The sequence below is a fragment of the Vigna radiata genome, unplaced genomic scaffold (genome assembly GCF_000741045.1).
Source record: "Vigna radiata var. radiata cultivar VC1973A unplaced genomic scaffold, Vradiata_ver6 scaffold_330, whole genome shotgun sequence".
In the NCBI taxonomy this organism is placed as follows: domain Eukaryota; kingdom Viridiplantae; phylum Streptophyta; class Magnoliopsida; order Fabales; family Fabaceae; genus Vigna; species Vigna radiata.
In genome coordinates, this window is record NW_014541823.1 from 149,001 (window position 1) to 164,546 (window position 15,546).

Here is a 15,546-nt window from a genome sequence, read left to right on the forward strand (position 1 = left end):
TAGTGGCTAAAAGCGACAAAACTACAGGGAATGCCATCACTGACTGATGGGGCCTGTAGTGGCTAGAAGCGACAAAACTACAGGGAATGCCATCACTGACTGATGGGTCTTGTAGTGGCTAGAAGCGACAAAACTGCAAGGACTGCCATCATTGACTAGTGGAGTCTGAAAGCCTGAAACCTGGCTGGAAACATGCTCCCCCTCACGACGAACGGCGAAAATGACGGCGCGCCGATGAAAGACCGTGAAAGTAGAAGATCATAATGAGCTCTTATTCATCAAAGCACCCAAAAACAAATCTGACAAATTTGACAAAGGGTTGGTGAAATTGTTTCAACCCATATGCGAGACATAAACTAGAGATTGCCTATTGAAGCATAAAGGTACAGGTTGAAAAAGAAACTTTTACGAGGGGGCCACCGGTGACAACAAAGACAAAGTAGAAAAGGATTAGAAAACCTGCTCTGATATCATGTTAAATATAGTGAAAATTATATATTGGAATTAATCCCTTGTGTTAAATACACACATAGGGTTCTCTATTTATAATGGATAATGATATTTAGACAACATTTTATTTACAACATTGATTACATGTCAATATGTGATTGGTCAAAAATTACTCCATAATCAATAATAATAATCATAAACACTATTGAGGAGTAATTTTTGACCAATCACAGATTGACATGTAATCAATGTTCAAATATTGTCAAAAAAATGTTGTCTAAATATCATTATCCATTTATAATAGAAGAAATATGGGCTAAGCCCAAATACAAATGAATATGTAAGAATAAAATAAAATAAAATAAGAAAAATGTTTTCCTAATAAACATATAGGGACTATATTTCCCTAATTAACATAAACACAATATAAACTAAATATAACATCTCTAACAGAAAACTCAAACTAGTAATGTGATATTTCATCTTAATCCCTTCCCTTTTGGCCTTATTTAGAGTCATATAATTTAATTTTGTAGGTGATAAACAATTATAGGTTGCAATATAGCTTTTTAACTAAGTTGTAAATTGCAAAAGCCTACCTAGTCACATATCACCTTACATTTATATTACTAGTTTAGTCAAAACTTTAGTAACTTGCAAGAGTGGGTGATTTTCCACCCTTGAGATCAATCCCACATCAATAGTACTTACATCAATTTTGACTGGAAGCCTTATGAAGGGTCCATCTTGGTAAACATAACTTCAGTCATAAGTAATGAATACTTTATGTTGGCTTAGAAGGGGATGGTGATGTGTGTTCTTAGTGATGTATCTTGGGTCTCTCAATGAGATGGGTGATAAATAATTTGCAACTTGATTTGGACCAAAATTAGATGTATCTAAATGTGAGATTTAAATGTTATGACTTGCTTCTTACTAGAAGGTGTTAAAAAGAGATAAGCAAATCATTTGTTGTTTGACTCTAAGCTTCAGACCGAATAACTTATGCATCCTTGTTATCTCATCCATCCATTTAGCATGTGATAGAGAAAATTAGAAATGTTGTTCATCCTTATGGAATATGGTTTTGTTGTATATTTGTTATCATATATTAGCTTTGTTTGGAAGAAGCTTGTAGATTATTGGGTTGCTCACAAGTTCTTTCTTAAAGTTTCCCTTGTGTGAGAGTCATTATAATCCATAAGTCATGATAGTAAAATTATTTAACATGATTGCTTGGTAAAGAGATAAGATTATGTATATATAAAATAGTTAATGGGGTTGATATCTCAAAAGTGTTTATTATTAAAGAAACTTATGAACAATTGCTCTTTTCAATATACAAATAATTTGAGAGCATAACCTAATTTTTCTATTTACATAAGCTCATTTACAAACATAGTGTCTAAATACTAATATAATTTAAAATATTAAACATACTTTATATGTCTTACTCTTTTTTGCATACTAAAGAGTTCATGTTTATGAACGTACTTTATTTAAGAAGAATCCTCATATTGTATAATGTAAATAAACTTAAACAATTATCATCATTAGGTTAGATCTATTTAACCTGTTGCCTAAATGAATTTAGATAAATTTGACTTATAGTATTATGAGATAACCCATTTCATAAAATGACAATAAAATTAAAATAATATTATAATAAAAAATACTAAAATAATTATTTAACAAATATTCATACATTATAATAATTTTATCTAAAACTAAAATAATTTTTAATATGACTTAAATTTTAAAAATACATATTTTTTTAATTATTTTGTTTAAAATTTATTTACTTCTTAAAACAAATAAATTTAAAGTGTCCTTTAACATGGAACCAAACCTAATTTTATTCTGGCATCACCTCTTTATACATTGGCTGCTGCAATTCAATAAATACCTACTAAGTTGATTCAATGGCCCAGTTTCTTAAGTGAATTAATGACCAATCCAAAGTTTAATAATATTGTTAGCTAATAGGATTAAAGATTTCTTTGGATAAAGAGTTAAACAGAACTCAAAGAAAACTAGAAAAAAATGCATACAAATATGTAAAGTAGAAGTAAACAAAAATACTATGAATGTAATGTACTATCTTAATTGCTGGCTAATAATAATAATAAACAAATAACTTTTCTTTAATTTTAGATAAAATATACTTAAACTATATTAAAAGTATGCAATGTTAGGTATTTTATTATTTTTGTACTTTATTTTTTTTTTCTAAAATAATTTAATATTTAATTCCTTTTAATTGCTTGAAAAAGGATAAAGAGAGAAACCATTGTCATTTTGTTCCATTCCATTTCATTATAAGCAAATTTTCTTCCAAGTTGCCAGGTCACACGTGCTGATGGCATAACAGTTGTAAGTACAAAGATGCAAGGGTACTTTTGTAACTCGCAAAATGTCTGAAACTATGTACAACAGCGGTGGATTGAAAAATGTACAGAGAGGGAATTTTCTGTTTTCTAGAGAGAGAAAGAGAGAGCGCAGTCATTTTCCGGGGAAAAGGGTCGAAGCAGGAGCAAACTCTGAAGAGATAGCGTAATTGGCGAAAGCGTGAGTAACCTGGAGTGGGTTCTTTTCATTTTCCCTTGAAACCTCTGTTTCTGGTTCAAATTTCGTACTTTTATTTTCAATCTTTCCCCTTTTCAACTTCAGCAAACACAAGGACGGGTTTCCCCCCTTTCGTCAGGTACATGTTCTGTTATCAGTTTTTTCCATGGTTAGTTTTCATGGTAAGAGGTTAGATTAAGGGAAGTAGATTGATCGTGTGTCTGTGTGGTGTGCTAAAATCATCAAACTGTCTTATTATGGTAATGAAATTCATTACATAACAATGAGATGGACTAAATTGACTAGTTTCTGGACTATATGTGTGAGTACAATTTATTTAGAACTTAGTGACTTAAACAACAATTTTTCACTTGTCATCTAGCGTACTGCGTGACATTGATGTAATGCCATACTAGTCATTCCCAAATGAGGATTGGTTATGAAATGTGTTGTGCGTGTGTGTGAGAGAGAAGGAGATAGTTTGATGTTCGTTTTATGGCAACACATGAGACACATAATGGTCCTATAGCCATGGAAAGGAAGCTGGATTTTTCCACCAAATAAAGTTGTTCCACTGCCCAAATTCTGTTCTGTCTAAAAAATTGTAGTTCGTTATGTTCTTTATAAACTAGTATTACATCTTAACAAAGTTTTAATGTTATCTTTAAGCCTATTACCCAGGTTATCAATATGTAACTTTGCATTTATAGTTGACCATAGAGGTCATTTGTTTCCATCTGTAGTGATTGTATTGTTACATTTTAATTTGTTTCTTAAACTACCTACCTTGATTCCATTGTGTTCACACAGGGCCACTGCTGTGCAATTAAGTTGTGTTTCATTGGTGCATGGGAGTGTTGCTCTTATCTTGGAAGTTTCAATTCGTCAAATGTCTATATGTTGTCCAAGTATTACTAGAGGTTTAGAACTTATTTTTTATTTCGTTTCTTAATGAAGTGTTCTCCTAAGAAGTTAAAAACAATGTCATGATGGAACAGTCTAGATTCTACAAACATCTTCAATGCAATACCATGGAGCCTAGAAATGAGGAGTTCCAGTCGGGATCTCAATCAGTAATTCAGGACCATATGGATGGCGTGCATAGTATTAGACGCCCATCTGAGTATAGCACATCAGATGTTAAACCGGTACTTAATTATTCAATACAGACAGGTGAGGAATTTGCTCTCGAATTCATGCGAGATAGGGTGAATCTCAGGAAGCCCATGTTTTCAAATGTTAGTGATTCCAATTCCAATTATGCAACTGGCTGCATGGAACTGAAAGGTGTCTTAGGCATCAACCACACAGCTTCTGAAAGTGGATCAGACATTTCTATTCTATCAAAAACTGAGAAAGGTCTGACAGAGTTTAACAGACCGAGTACATCATTACATGGAGACAGAAGCAATTATGGGTCAATTCGGTCAATACCAAGAGTTTCATTGAATCAGGAGAATAGTCGATTTGTACGTGGGTATGGGTCTTCTGTTGGTTCTGACAGCTCGTCAATGATGAAGTGTCTTTGTAGCTTTGGTGGCAGAATATTACCACGACCAAGTGATGGGAAGTTAAGGTATGTTGGAGGTCAAACTCGTATTCTTCGTCTAAGAAAGGACATATCTTGGCAGGAGCTTATGCAAAAAGCATTGTTAATTTATAATCTGGTTCATGTACTAAAATATCAACTTCCTGGGGAAGATCTCGATGCTTTGGTATCAGTGTCGTCTGATGAGGATTTGCAGAATATGATGGAGGAATGTAATCTTCTAGAAGATAGAGAGCGCTCAAAAAAACTTAGGCTGTTTTTGTTCTCTATGAGTGATTTGGAAGATGCTCATTTTTCTCTCAGCAGCATTAGTGATGACTCTGAGGTCCAATATGTTGTTGCTGTTAATGGCATGGACTTTGGATCAATAAACAGCTCAACCCCACTCGGTGTCAGTTTCTCAGCTGATGATCTGCATGAGTTGGAAAGGCAAACTTCACAGAGAGAGACTAATAATAGAGCTGCTGTAGAATCTGTAGGTGCCAGCGCTCCCTTGACTAACAAATCTGATCCTTCATTGACTATTCATTCTTCACAAGCAGTTCTACCAAATGCCTCAAATTCTTATGAACTTGATCAACTTTCTTATGGTGACCAAATGCCTCAATTTGGGGATTATAGTCGTCAATATTTTGTTCACCATGGCCTTAATTCCACTCATAACCCTGTTGGAGAGACTTTTATTCCTATGGCTCCTCATCTGCTTAACAATCAACAAGGGGTTCAGAATGAAGACCATGTATCTAGTGGATTACAAATTCAAAATTCTCAGTTATTTGCAACGCAGGTGAAAAAGATAAGTGATAATTCAGTTAAGCAAGGTAGTGACTCTGAAAATGTTTTAACCTCAGAAACCACGTCTCCAGCTCCCTTACAAACCTCTGATAGTGGCTTAAAAAGTAATTTTCCTGAAGCATCAGTTGTAGTTACCATGCCTGAGGGACATCCACCTTCATTACCTTCAACAAAAAAGGTTCAGCACAAGGATTATGAAGAGTTGTCTTCTACTTCTAGCAGTGCATTTGTTCCTGCTTATGTTGATTCCCATCCAAATGCAATTGATTTGAGTTGTCTTCATCCTCCTCCACTTCCCGAAAGAGTTTATTTTTCAGAAAGAACTCCGAGGGAGCAAGTGGAGTTGCTGAATCGTTCCTCAAAGTCAGATGACACACACAGTTCTCAACTTCATGTGTCAGATTTACTTTCTGATGTCAACCCAGAGGACCCAGTAACAGAATCTGGGGGCAACTTGCATCCAACTGACGAATTAGGTAATGCAGAAAAGCCCTTGCATGCAGATGGCCATACCACCGACAATGGGTTTTCCAAAAATCAAATGAGCAAACCGTTGCCTGATACAAACAGTCTTATTAAGTCAAAACTATCTGAGCTCACAGACCCTGAGTTGAAGCCAGTGTTGTCAAGTAATGAAGGAACTAAAGATGTTGAAACTGAAAATTATCGTAAAGATAGCCAAATTAAGCCCTTGCTTGACGAAACTGAAACCAAGACCAAAACAAAAGATGGTAAATCAGATCTTCCTACTTTGCATCATGTTTCCTCTGCTAAGCGTCTTGATGATCTAGCATCCAATCTTCCAGAGATTGATTGGGGTGAAGCCTCGGGGAAGGAATCAAATGATGGTTGTTTGGTGGAAGAACTACCTGTATCTGTAACTGGGAGTGTAACTAAAGATGTTAATCAAGATTTCCCCCAAAATGTTGTTTCCAAACAATCTCAAGGGGACATTCTTATTGACATTGATGATCGATTTCCCCGGGAATTGCTTTCAGATATGTTTTCTAAAGCAATACATGGAGAAGACCCCTCCAGTCTGCATCCATTGTCTGGAGATGGAGTAGGCTTAAGCGTAAATATGGAAAATCATGAACCCAAAAGATGGTCATATTTTCATAAATTAGCACAAGGGCTTGATAATGTCTCTCTTATGGATCAAGATCATCTTGGTTTTCCACCTGGGATAGGAAAAACAGAAGATAATAGAACTCATCATATTATGCCGCTAACAACTGATGGAGATCCCCTACATCATGAAGATTCCCATCTCAAATTTAATGAAGAAAATCCTGAGGACTTACATGTAAGGATTGAAACTGAAACTACCATTCTGAAGTCTAATTATAATCAATCCCAGCTTAAGGAAAATGAGAGTATGCAGTTTGATGCTATGATGGAAAATCTAAGAATTCAAGGGTCAGAGTTTGAGGTACTACTTTTTTTTATTATATTTCTTTGTGCGTAAGGTTGTACACATCTGCATTTCCAATAACAAAGATCTTTGCTTCAATTTAGGATGGCAAATTTGATGTGAAAAATAGCAACCTATCTCCAGCCCTTGATCCTTCTTTTGGAGATATTGACATTAGTACTGTGCAGGTAAAACCGTGTTCTTATACATGCGACATTTCTTATATACTTTTTTTCATACATGGAACATGTTTTGATATTTTTGGGCAAACTGGAGGCTCTGTTGCCTTCCCAATAAGCCTTTCACCTGTTGCAAAGAGTTACTGATCATCTCACTTGTGTAAATGGGCTATTTGTGTGTGTCAACATGCAGGAATAACTATAACTATTAGAGTATACTTGAGTAAGTCTACTCTATTAGATATGGTTATGAGTACTGCCTATGATACAAATCTCAAATATGACAATTTTCTATGTATGGTTACAACAATATAATGTGTACCCATAAGGCTGTATCTCTGTTGATCACATATACTTTTGGGTATGATGTATTGCAGGCTTGCTTCTTAGTTACTTCTTTATTACCATTGTTACATAATTTTGATTTCGATTCTTCAGATTTCAGAAGTGTATTGGTATTAATAATTTATTGGATCTGGATCCATATAATCTAGACTTGGACATCTCACTCACGTTAATCTAATTTACATTTATCTTTCATTTAAAGCTTAGTGCAGATGTAGAGTTCGTCATAGCAGCAATTAGAACTTGCAATATTTATCTTCCGAGTCTCTCCAAGGTTTTAAAGAATATTTAATACTCTGTAGACCCCGGCTGCCTCTTCTCTTAATGGATCAGTATGTAATAGGTTGAATGAGTCATGTGCCGATAAATAAGAAAAGGATTGAGATTGGGATCTATCTTATTATTTCTGGAAAGGATTTAACTCTTAGAGAGCGGGGAGAAATCAGGATCTGTTGAATAACCTGTGTACTATTGTAATTCATCTTTGACTGTTACAAGAGTTCTACTAGAGAATAATACCAAAGCATTCTTCATATATTTCCTGTCTTATTTTTTTTCCTTATCCAGTTCTATTGATAGCACTGGTATCGTAACAACGAGAAAGAATTGATTTTTATTAGATAAAACTAGGGAGAAGCCCGCAAGGAGCCAATACACTTCTCTAGATATTTCAAGAGGTCTGGATCCACTCTACTATTTTATTTACCAAAAGTCCATAAACTGTTTATAATTATTTCTATGTACAGTAAGATGCTGGTCATAAACCTGCCCTTTATGGGCATAATCAAATGCAGGTCCTGTCTCATTCTTTCTAACACAAACCCCTTTATTTCTTTGTCCAATTAACCTGATAGGTTCTTTAATCTAATTACCTAACTTATGGGTATCTATCATCCATCAACGGGTATTAGAGCTCCCATATTTTGGGAGCAATTCATGGTGCATGCCAAAATAGAAGCAAGAATTATAAGTCTCTGTTATCTGGTAAGGAAGCCTTTGGTTATTAAATCACAAGAGATTTTAGATTGAAGGGGTAGATGAAGAAAGAATGAAATAATGCTGGCAGTGGCAGTTATTTTGGAGTGACGTGGAGCTTAGGAGGATGGTAAGATCTTGATTCAAATTTGTATCTCACCAACCCAATGAAAAACATGTAAAACAAAAACATTTTGCAAAAGAAATTAGAAAATGGATTGAGACTTAGAAACGAGAAAAAACATGCCACCTTTGTGATAAATCCCAAAGGATAAGTGCAAGAAGATTCACTACTGGAGAAAGCTTCTCAAGATAAGAACCAAGACAAGAATAGATAACTCTTTAGACTTTCAAAGTGAACTCACAAGGAAGATTTCATTCAATCTTCAAAAGTGATTTTAGAAGAGGGGCTGACTCTCTTTTATAAGAAGCATGCCATGGTTTTGAAGAGGAAAAAACACCTCTCAAGTGTTTAGAAACATTAGCAAGCCCAAATGCAAACATAAGATTGCTTAAGCTAAAGTTAACTCAACTAGTCCTATGTTTAATAGTTAATTAACTCCTAATTAACCCTACCACATGGGTGGTTCCTTAATATTAGAGAAAGGCACATGGTAGCTACCACATGGGTGCTTGTTTTCAGGCCAAATAGGGCCTTGTTGAGTTTACAAACGAGAGATGTTAGGCCTCTACTGGTAGTTAGGAAGAAGTCTGTATAAAAGGGGTTGGGGTGCTTTGGGAGAGTCAGTTTTTGAGTATTATTGTTTTACGGGAACTCTTGTGGTTCTTTGGAGAGAGGTTAGGCTCTCGGGTTACCTTGTAAACACCCTTCTTGTTGATTCTGNACAATAAAAGGGGCAGTATAATTCAGAGAACTTGTCATTGAGTGTTCTTGAGTGTTTTCTCATAGGTTCTTGATCACAAGAACCTATCATTTGGTCCGACCTGCCGGATCCAAGGAAGAGGGGAATCAGCGATGGTACCCATCAACATGGGGGAAGATACGGTGGTTGCCGATCTTTACGTCTTCGAGCTTGGAGGAGTAGATGATATACTTGGATCGCTTGGTTGGTAACGTTGGGAGAAGGTGCAGTGGAGGAAGACTTTTATTTGTTCAACTTGGGGGTTGTAGATATTATTTTGGGCGTAGTTTGGTTGGCTAAGGTGATGATAAATTGGAAAGAAATGACCATTGGGTATTACCTGGCGGGTAAAAGGGTGAGAGAAGAAGGGGACTCTGTTTTTTCCAAACAGCTGGTGGAATCGAAAATCCCCCTCAAGTTTGCATACGCTGAAACGTGGACACTGGAACTGGGTCTAATGGAGAATGAGGTGCAGGATGGAGAGAGGCAAAGTAATTTGACCCCTGTGCAAACAGAGCAGAGTGCAGTTCTGCACCAACACTACCAAATGTTCCAGGAGAGAGAAAAACCTGTACTGTGCAGAGAGGACAGTGAGTGGCAAAGTGAGTTGACAGCTGCACAGGAAGCAGAGCAGCACTCAAGGGTGTTTCAGGAAATTAAAGGGCTGTCTCCTTTTCGGAAGGTGGAGCATCTAATAACCCTTAAAGAAGGGGTGAACGTATCAAAAGAGTTAATTAAGAGTATTCTTAGCCATCCGATTCAGCTAAGAACATTAAAGAGAAACTTAAAAAAAATTATCAGTTGAGTCTGTCAGCAAAGCAGGAGGAGGATAACAGGTTTCAACAAATAAAGAAAGAAGTTATTGACCTAAATAGGATGCTACCCCCAACTTTTGAATCCAAGCAGCAACGAAAGGTGAAACATTTGGTGCTTTTCAAGAATTTGATCCCGGTGGAAAAAATAAATTCAAAAAGAAAGTTGGCCATGGATGCGGCATTGGAGAGGAAAACGTAGATCCACACATCAGAAAGTGGTATGTTGAGCTTGCAGAACTATTGCCCAGGGGTCACTTGGACAACCATGGGATCAAACGTGGAATTTGCAGGGCAAAAGAGAAGACGTAACCTCGGAGGACAGGAGCACTATGGCAGACCAATGTCCTAACTTCAACCTTGAGGACAAGGTTGTTTCGGGGGAGGGTGGTATTGTTAGGCCTCTACTGGTAGTTAGGAAGTAGTTAGGAAGAAGTCTGTATAAAAGGAGTTGGGGTGCTTTGGGAGAGTCAGTTTTTGAGTATTATTGTTTTACGGGAACTCTTGTGGTTCTTTGGAGAGAGGTTAGGCTCTCGGGTTACCTTGTAAACACCCTTCTTGTTGATTCTGAACAATAAAAGGGGCAGTATAATTCAGAGAACTTGTCATTGAGTGTTCTTGAGTGTTTTCCCATAGGTTCTTGATCACAAGAACCTATCAAGAGATTTCTCGTCAACTTCAAATCTTGGGGGCTGCACCATATATACTATTTCATCCAAGAAGCCAATAAGAAAAGCATTACTGGCATATAACTGAAATAATTCCCAATTACTAGTGAGGGCAGGAGTGATGAGTCTGATAGTAGCAGGTTTAACATCAGGAGAAAATATTAGAGCCACGGACTTGATGAAACCCTTTAGCCACTAATTGAGCTTTGCATTATGAAACCCTGCAGCCTAGAATTATAAAATCCAGAGTTATACCTGGTTTACATGAAATGCTTATTAACAGTTCTGGGAAAGAAAATCAGTGGATGAAGAAGACTCAGAAGGGATGAGGAGCTAGACTATGTCTTTGAGACAGTGGGTAACACAACCAGTTTCAAAAGAGGGACAGACTGCTGTGAGGGTGTAGCAGCAGGTATATGATAGGGACTTAGTGAAACTTTACTGGACAAGACTAAGACAGGTAGAGCAAAATTGACGTGCTCTGATACTAACTCGAGATAAATAAAAAAGAAACAATATTCTTTTGAGAGCTTAATTTTTCCTCTCTTAGGTTCTCATGTTTATATATTAACTGTAGATTGTTCTCATATACAATGAGGAGAGGAAAGAGTAAAAAACAAGTAAAGGCATTTCTAGGATCCTAGGTAGAGATAGGTACAGCACAAAACAGCTTTTTAGTAAAGCCTATTTCAGGCCTATTTTAAGCCTATTCTAACAGCTAAGGAGATTATAGAGAACAAGGTTGTGCAAGTAGTTACTTAATGGCAATGGAAGTATTATGTGTTGGCTGATAAATATTATTCCCAATTTTCATTTGAACAATTGAAGGAAAGGGTGACAATGAAGGCTGCCTAAGCTGGATGTGACGAGGATGTCTTAGAAACTGATTTTAGGATCTAACTTAATTTTACAAAACCAGCTTCTTAAGTGAGGACTGCCCAAACTTTATAAGCTTTAAGGCATATTTCTAGTTGTAGGACTAATCCACCAACCATTAGGCTGCAATTAAGACAGTCCTCCAAAGATGTCTCAACTAAGGGTGATTGCTATCAAGGAAGCTTTCAAGCAAGATGGCTAGGGTTTTAGCCTGGATGCAGAGCCCCAAGGTTGAGCAATCTAATACTTGGAACATGGGGAGAATTGAGTATCATTTTCTGATAATTTAAAGAGCACAAGTATCAGTTTTTATAGAACTTCGATCATAATGCTATGCCTGAATTATGGACATCAAATCAGACTTAATTACCACAAACAAGGAAACCTTGACCAATTAATCCTAATGAGGGAAGATATCTGATGAAACCTGTATATAAATAAAAAAATGCACAGGTTACATGTTATAGCAACAAGGAAACCTTGACCAATTAATCCTAATGAAGGAAGATATCTAATTAAACCTGTATATATATAAAAAATGCACAGGTTACATGTTATAGTACCATGCTTGTGCTGCATCATTCTCGTTGCCATTACACTATACCTCTTCCTCTCGTGGGCTAAATGTAGTCTGGCATTCTTTGGCACTTTTGTAAAATATTTAGCTTCTCTAACATGTAGATTCTCATTGTCTTTTAAACAAAAGTTAATAAGCCTCTTGTTCAAGATGTGCTGTTTTAGAATTTTTCTCTCTTTTGACCTTGTAAAGTTTGTTTATTTGGCCATTTAGCTGTTATATGTGTGTGTGTGTGTGTGTATTCACAATTTTTGAATGTGTAAATTATATCATACTGTAGTGCTGATCTGAAACCTGAAAATATTTAGTTCATGACTTCATTTATTTCTTTGTTTTCTATGCAAATTGGTAGGTCATTAAGAATGAAGATCTTGAGGAGCTGCGAGAATTAGGTTCTGGTACCTTTGGGACTGTGTATCATGGAAAATGGAGAGGAACAGATGTTGCTATTAAAAGAATAAAGAAGAGCTGCTTCACGGGCCGGTCATCTGAACAAGAGAGATTGGTAGCTTTTTATTTAATGGATGTTGTATAGGATGCACTATTTTATGTTTTCATTAAAATAAAATAAGAAAACGATTCTTTCTGTCATTGAATTTCTTTAACCATGATACATTTTGAGGTGAGATGATATTTGCTTCTTTTCCCAGACTGTGGAGTTTTGGCGGGAAGCTGACATTCTTTCCAAGCTTCATCATCCAAATGTGGTTGCATTTTATGGTGTGGTACAGCATGGACCAGGTGGTACAATGGCCACTGTGGCAGAATATATGGTGGATGGTTCTCTTAGGCATGTATTACTTCGCAAGGATAGGTAATGCTTTTGAGAATAGATTTTGCATCTCTGTTATAGTGCATAAGATTAAGGCTTACTACTGCCTCAAATTTGTTGAAAAGAGATCTGTCCTATTGCAACTTATTTCTTGGATAGAGAATGCATGAATATTTATTGGGAAAACTTCATGATTTGGTATAATTGTGTGATCGCCAATCAGATCTACTAATGTTTATTGAGTCAGCAAGAGCATTTGAGTGTTAAATTATATGTCCAGTTTTTTTTATATGATTTTTGTTCAAGATTCTTACAATAATTTTATATTTAGGTATCTTGATCGTCGCAAGAGGCTGATAATTGCAATGGATGCTGCTTTTGGAATGGAATATTTGCACTCAAAAAACATTGTGCATTTTGACTTAAAATGTGACAATTTGCTTGTAAACTTGAAAGATCCTTTACGTCCAATATGCAAGGTATGTAGACTGGGCCTGGTAGTATTTTTCTATCAGCATGGAAGATCACTTTTTGTGTTGACTGAGAAATTTTCTTACCTAGGTTGGTGATTTTGGCTTATCAAAAATTAAGCGAAATACTTTGGTTACTGGTGGTGTGCGTGGGACACTACCTTGGATGGCACCAGAGCTTTTGAATGGCAGCAGCAATAAGGTCTCAGAAAAGGTAATATTTCAACTTATCTGTATAAAATGTTTTTCTTCAATCAATTGACCCAATTGAAATTTAATTTAACTAAGGAAATGTTGTCCAGTATTCATTTCTTGTTCTAGACGTCTAAATTTCTTTTATCTCACGTGAAAATAAAACTCTACCAGTTCACAATATTCCGGTTTCGAGGAAGTTCCTGTTGAACTATTTTTACTTGACCATTTTAAATTTCGAGCATTCAAAGTTGCCTATTTCATTCTCTTATTTCCACCTTTGAAAATCTTTTGTTTCATATGGGATATTTGCAGTTTACATCTTAATAGTATCTGGGAAGGAAATTGTTGAAATTCATTTTGGTTTGTTACCCTTATCTGTAGGTTGATGTGTTCTCCTTTGGCATTGTATTATGGGAAATTCTTACCGGTGAGGAGCCGTATGCCAATATGCATTATGGTGCAATTATAGGTAATATCTTATTCTCATCTCTTATCCTTACTAGTCTTTTTTGTGGCTTCTTGAAATTGACACTTTGTATTCAAGGAAAAAAATTAGACAGTAGTAGAATATAGAAACATTGTTAAAATTGAGATTATGCATAGGATAGGGTAAAAGAGGGGTCTAGTTGTAAAATACCATAAATAGTACAATCATAACAAGGATCACAAAATTCCATTGAAATCAGGTCAAACATATAGAAGATGCCCCTTGTTGCTTCACATCAGACCAGTGTTGAATGATTGGCAAACAAAACATGCTATAACCAGATAATGATGGATATTTTCAGTTCTTTATTAAAAAAACAAAAATATACACCTTTTTTAAGTATCTAGCATACCTTCAGCAACTTTCTTTATTGTTCTGTAAATGGATGAAGTTTATATAAGAAATTGATAGAGTAATGCTATTGAATTATAGCTTATTTTGTATTCCTTACAGATTCTGATAAGAGAATCCTTTGGAGAGAGCGATTGGATTAGCTTTCTATATTCCTTACAGTTTTTAATCAAAATTTTTTGGATTAAGATATTTGAAAAAAATAAAATAGTAAGCGATTCTGTCCAAAAAATTTATCAACACAAAATATACTGTGTGCACACATTCAAAATCTATACCTACCTTAGTATGGTTGTAGACTTTACTGTTGACTGGGCTTAAGTTTGTTTTTAGCTAACTTTCTACACTATCTGTGTGGTTCACATTTTGGTTGAATTAATTTTGGAAAAAGAAACTGATGTTGAAAGAATTGGTTTCTATTTGACTGGTAAAGTAGAATCACTTTTGGAGGATCCATAAACTTGTGGTTCCTTTACTAAAATCTATTCTAGTTCTTAAAATTGGATTTTTAAACCTATTTCAGCCTTACAAAATCAAATTATTAGGTGAAACTCATTCATTTATATGCTATAATTTGATGATATCTCTGGTCTAGTTCTTCAATACACGAGTCTGTGGAAAAAATTATTCAAAAAGGACTTCTGTGTAACCTATCACTAATCTGTGTCTCCCCTTACAGGTGGAATTGTGAATAACACATTAAGGCCAACCATCCCAAGTAACTGTGATCCTGAATGGAGAACACTGATGGAACAATGCTGGGCTCCCAATCCTGCAGTCAGACCATCCTTCACAGAAATTGCCAGTCGTTTGCGCATAATGTCTGCAGCAGCAAGCCAAACCAAAACACATGGCCATAAAACATCTAAATGAGTTATACATTGTAAAGTTGGCATTCATACTGTCATTTAATGGTGATCCAAGGAAGTAACTTATACAAGTATGGTTCTATATACTGTAGTTTTTTTTTTTTTTTTTTTTTTTTTTTTTTTTTTTTTTTTTTTTTTCACCATAATAATTTTATACTACACTATGCAAGCTGTATACCAATGTTTCAAAACCAGTGCAAAATTTGTCATTTAGTTTGTGTATTGTACAATGTTTCTTGCTCCTTGGTTCCAATCTCGTAATTGTTAACAATGATTTTATTATAGATGGCTATTAATCATATAGAGGGCAGTGTTAACAATGTGCTAGACATCT

General features: G+C 35.5%; 1 protein-coding gene across 3 annotated transcripts; it reads left to right on the plus strand.

Annotated features, from left to right (window-relative positions):
* The first annotated feature begins 2,888 nt into the window (after nucleotides 1-2,888).
* On the plus strand, nucleotides 2,889-15,333 carry LOC106778439. 3 transcript variants are annotated; one of them, XM_014666394.2, is made up of 10 exons: nucleotides 2,889-3,154; nucleotides 3,826-3,935; nucleotides 4,014-6,791; nucleotides 6,878-6,961; nucleotides 12,421-12,573; nucleotides 12,719-12,882; nucleotides 13,172-13,319; nucleotides 13,402-13,524; nucleotides 13,887-13,974; nucleotides 15,023-15,333. In XM_014666394.2, the coding sequence occupies exons 2-10, from the start codon at nucleotides 3,864-3,866 to the stop codon at nucleotides 15,214-15,216; spliced, it is 3,804 nt and encodes a 1,267-aa protein (XP_014521880.1). In that variant the 5' UTR covers nucleotides 2,889-3,154; nucleotides 3,826-3,863; the 3' UTR covers nucleotides 15,217-15,333. The 3 variants fall into 3 exon arrangements, with proteins under 3 accessions (XP_014521880.1, XP_022631912.1, XP_014521881.1); XM_022776191.1 differs by lacking the exon at nucleotides 3,826-3,935 and having other exon boundaries at nucleotides 3,973-6,791; nucleotides 15,023-15,216; XM_014666395.2 differs by lacking the exon at nucleotides 3,826-3,935 and having other exon boundaries at nucleotides 3,029-3,154; nucleotides 15,023-15,216.
* The last annotated feature ends 213 nt before the right edge of the window (nucleotides 15,334-15,546 follow it).

Coding starts and splice junctions, on each gene's coding strand:
- LOC106778439 (XM_014666394.2), top strand. CDS start 3,864: ATGGGAGTGTTGCTCTTATCTTGGAAGTTTCAATTCGTCAAATGTCTA. Junction 12,883..13,171: donor GTATTACTTCGCAAGGATAG/GTAATGCTTTTG, acceptor TTTTATATTTAG/GTATCTTGATCGTCGCAAGA. Junction 13,975..15,022: donor GCATTATGGTGCAATTATAG/GTAATATCTTAT, acceptor CTCCCCTTACAG/GTGGAATTGTGAATAACACA.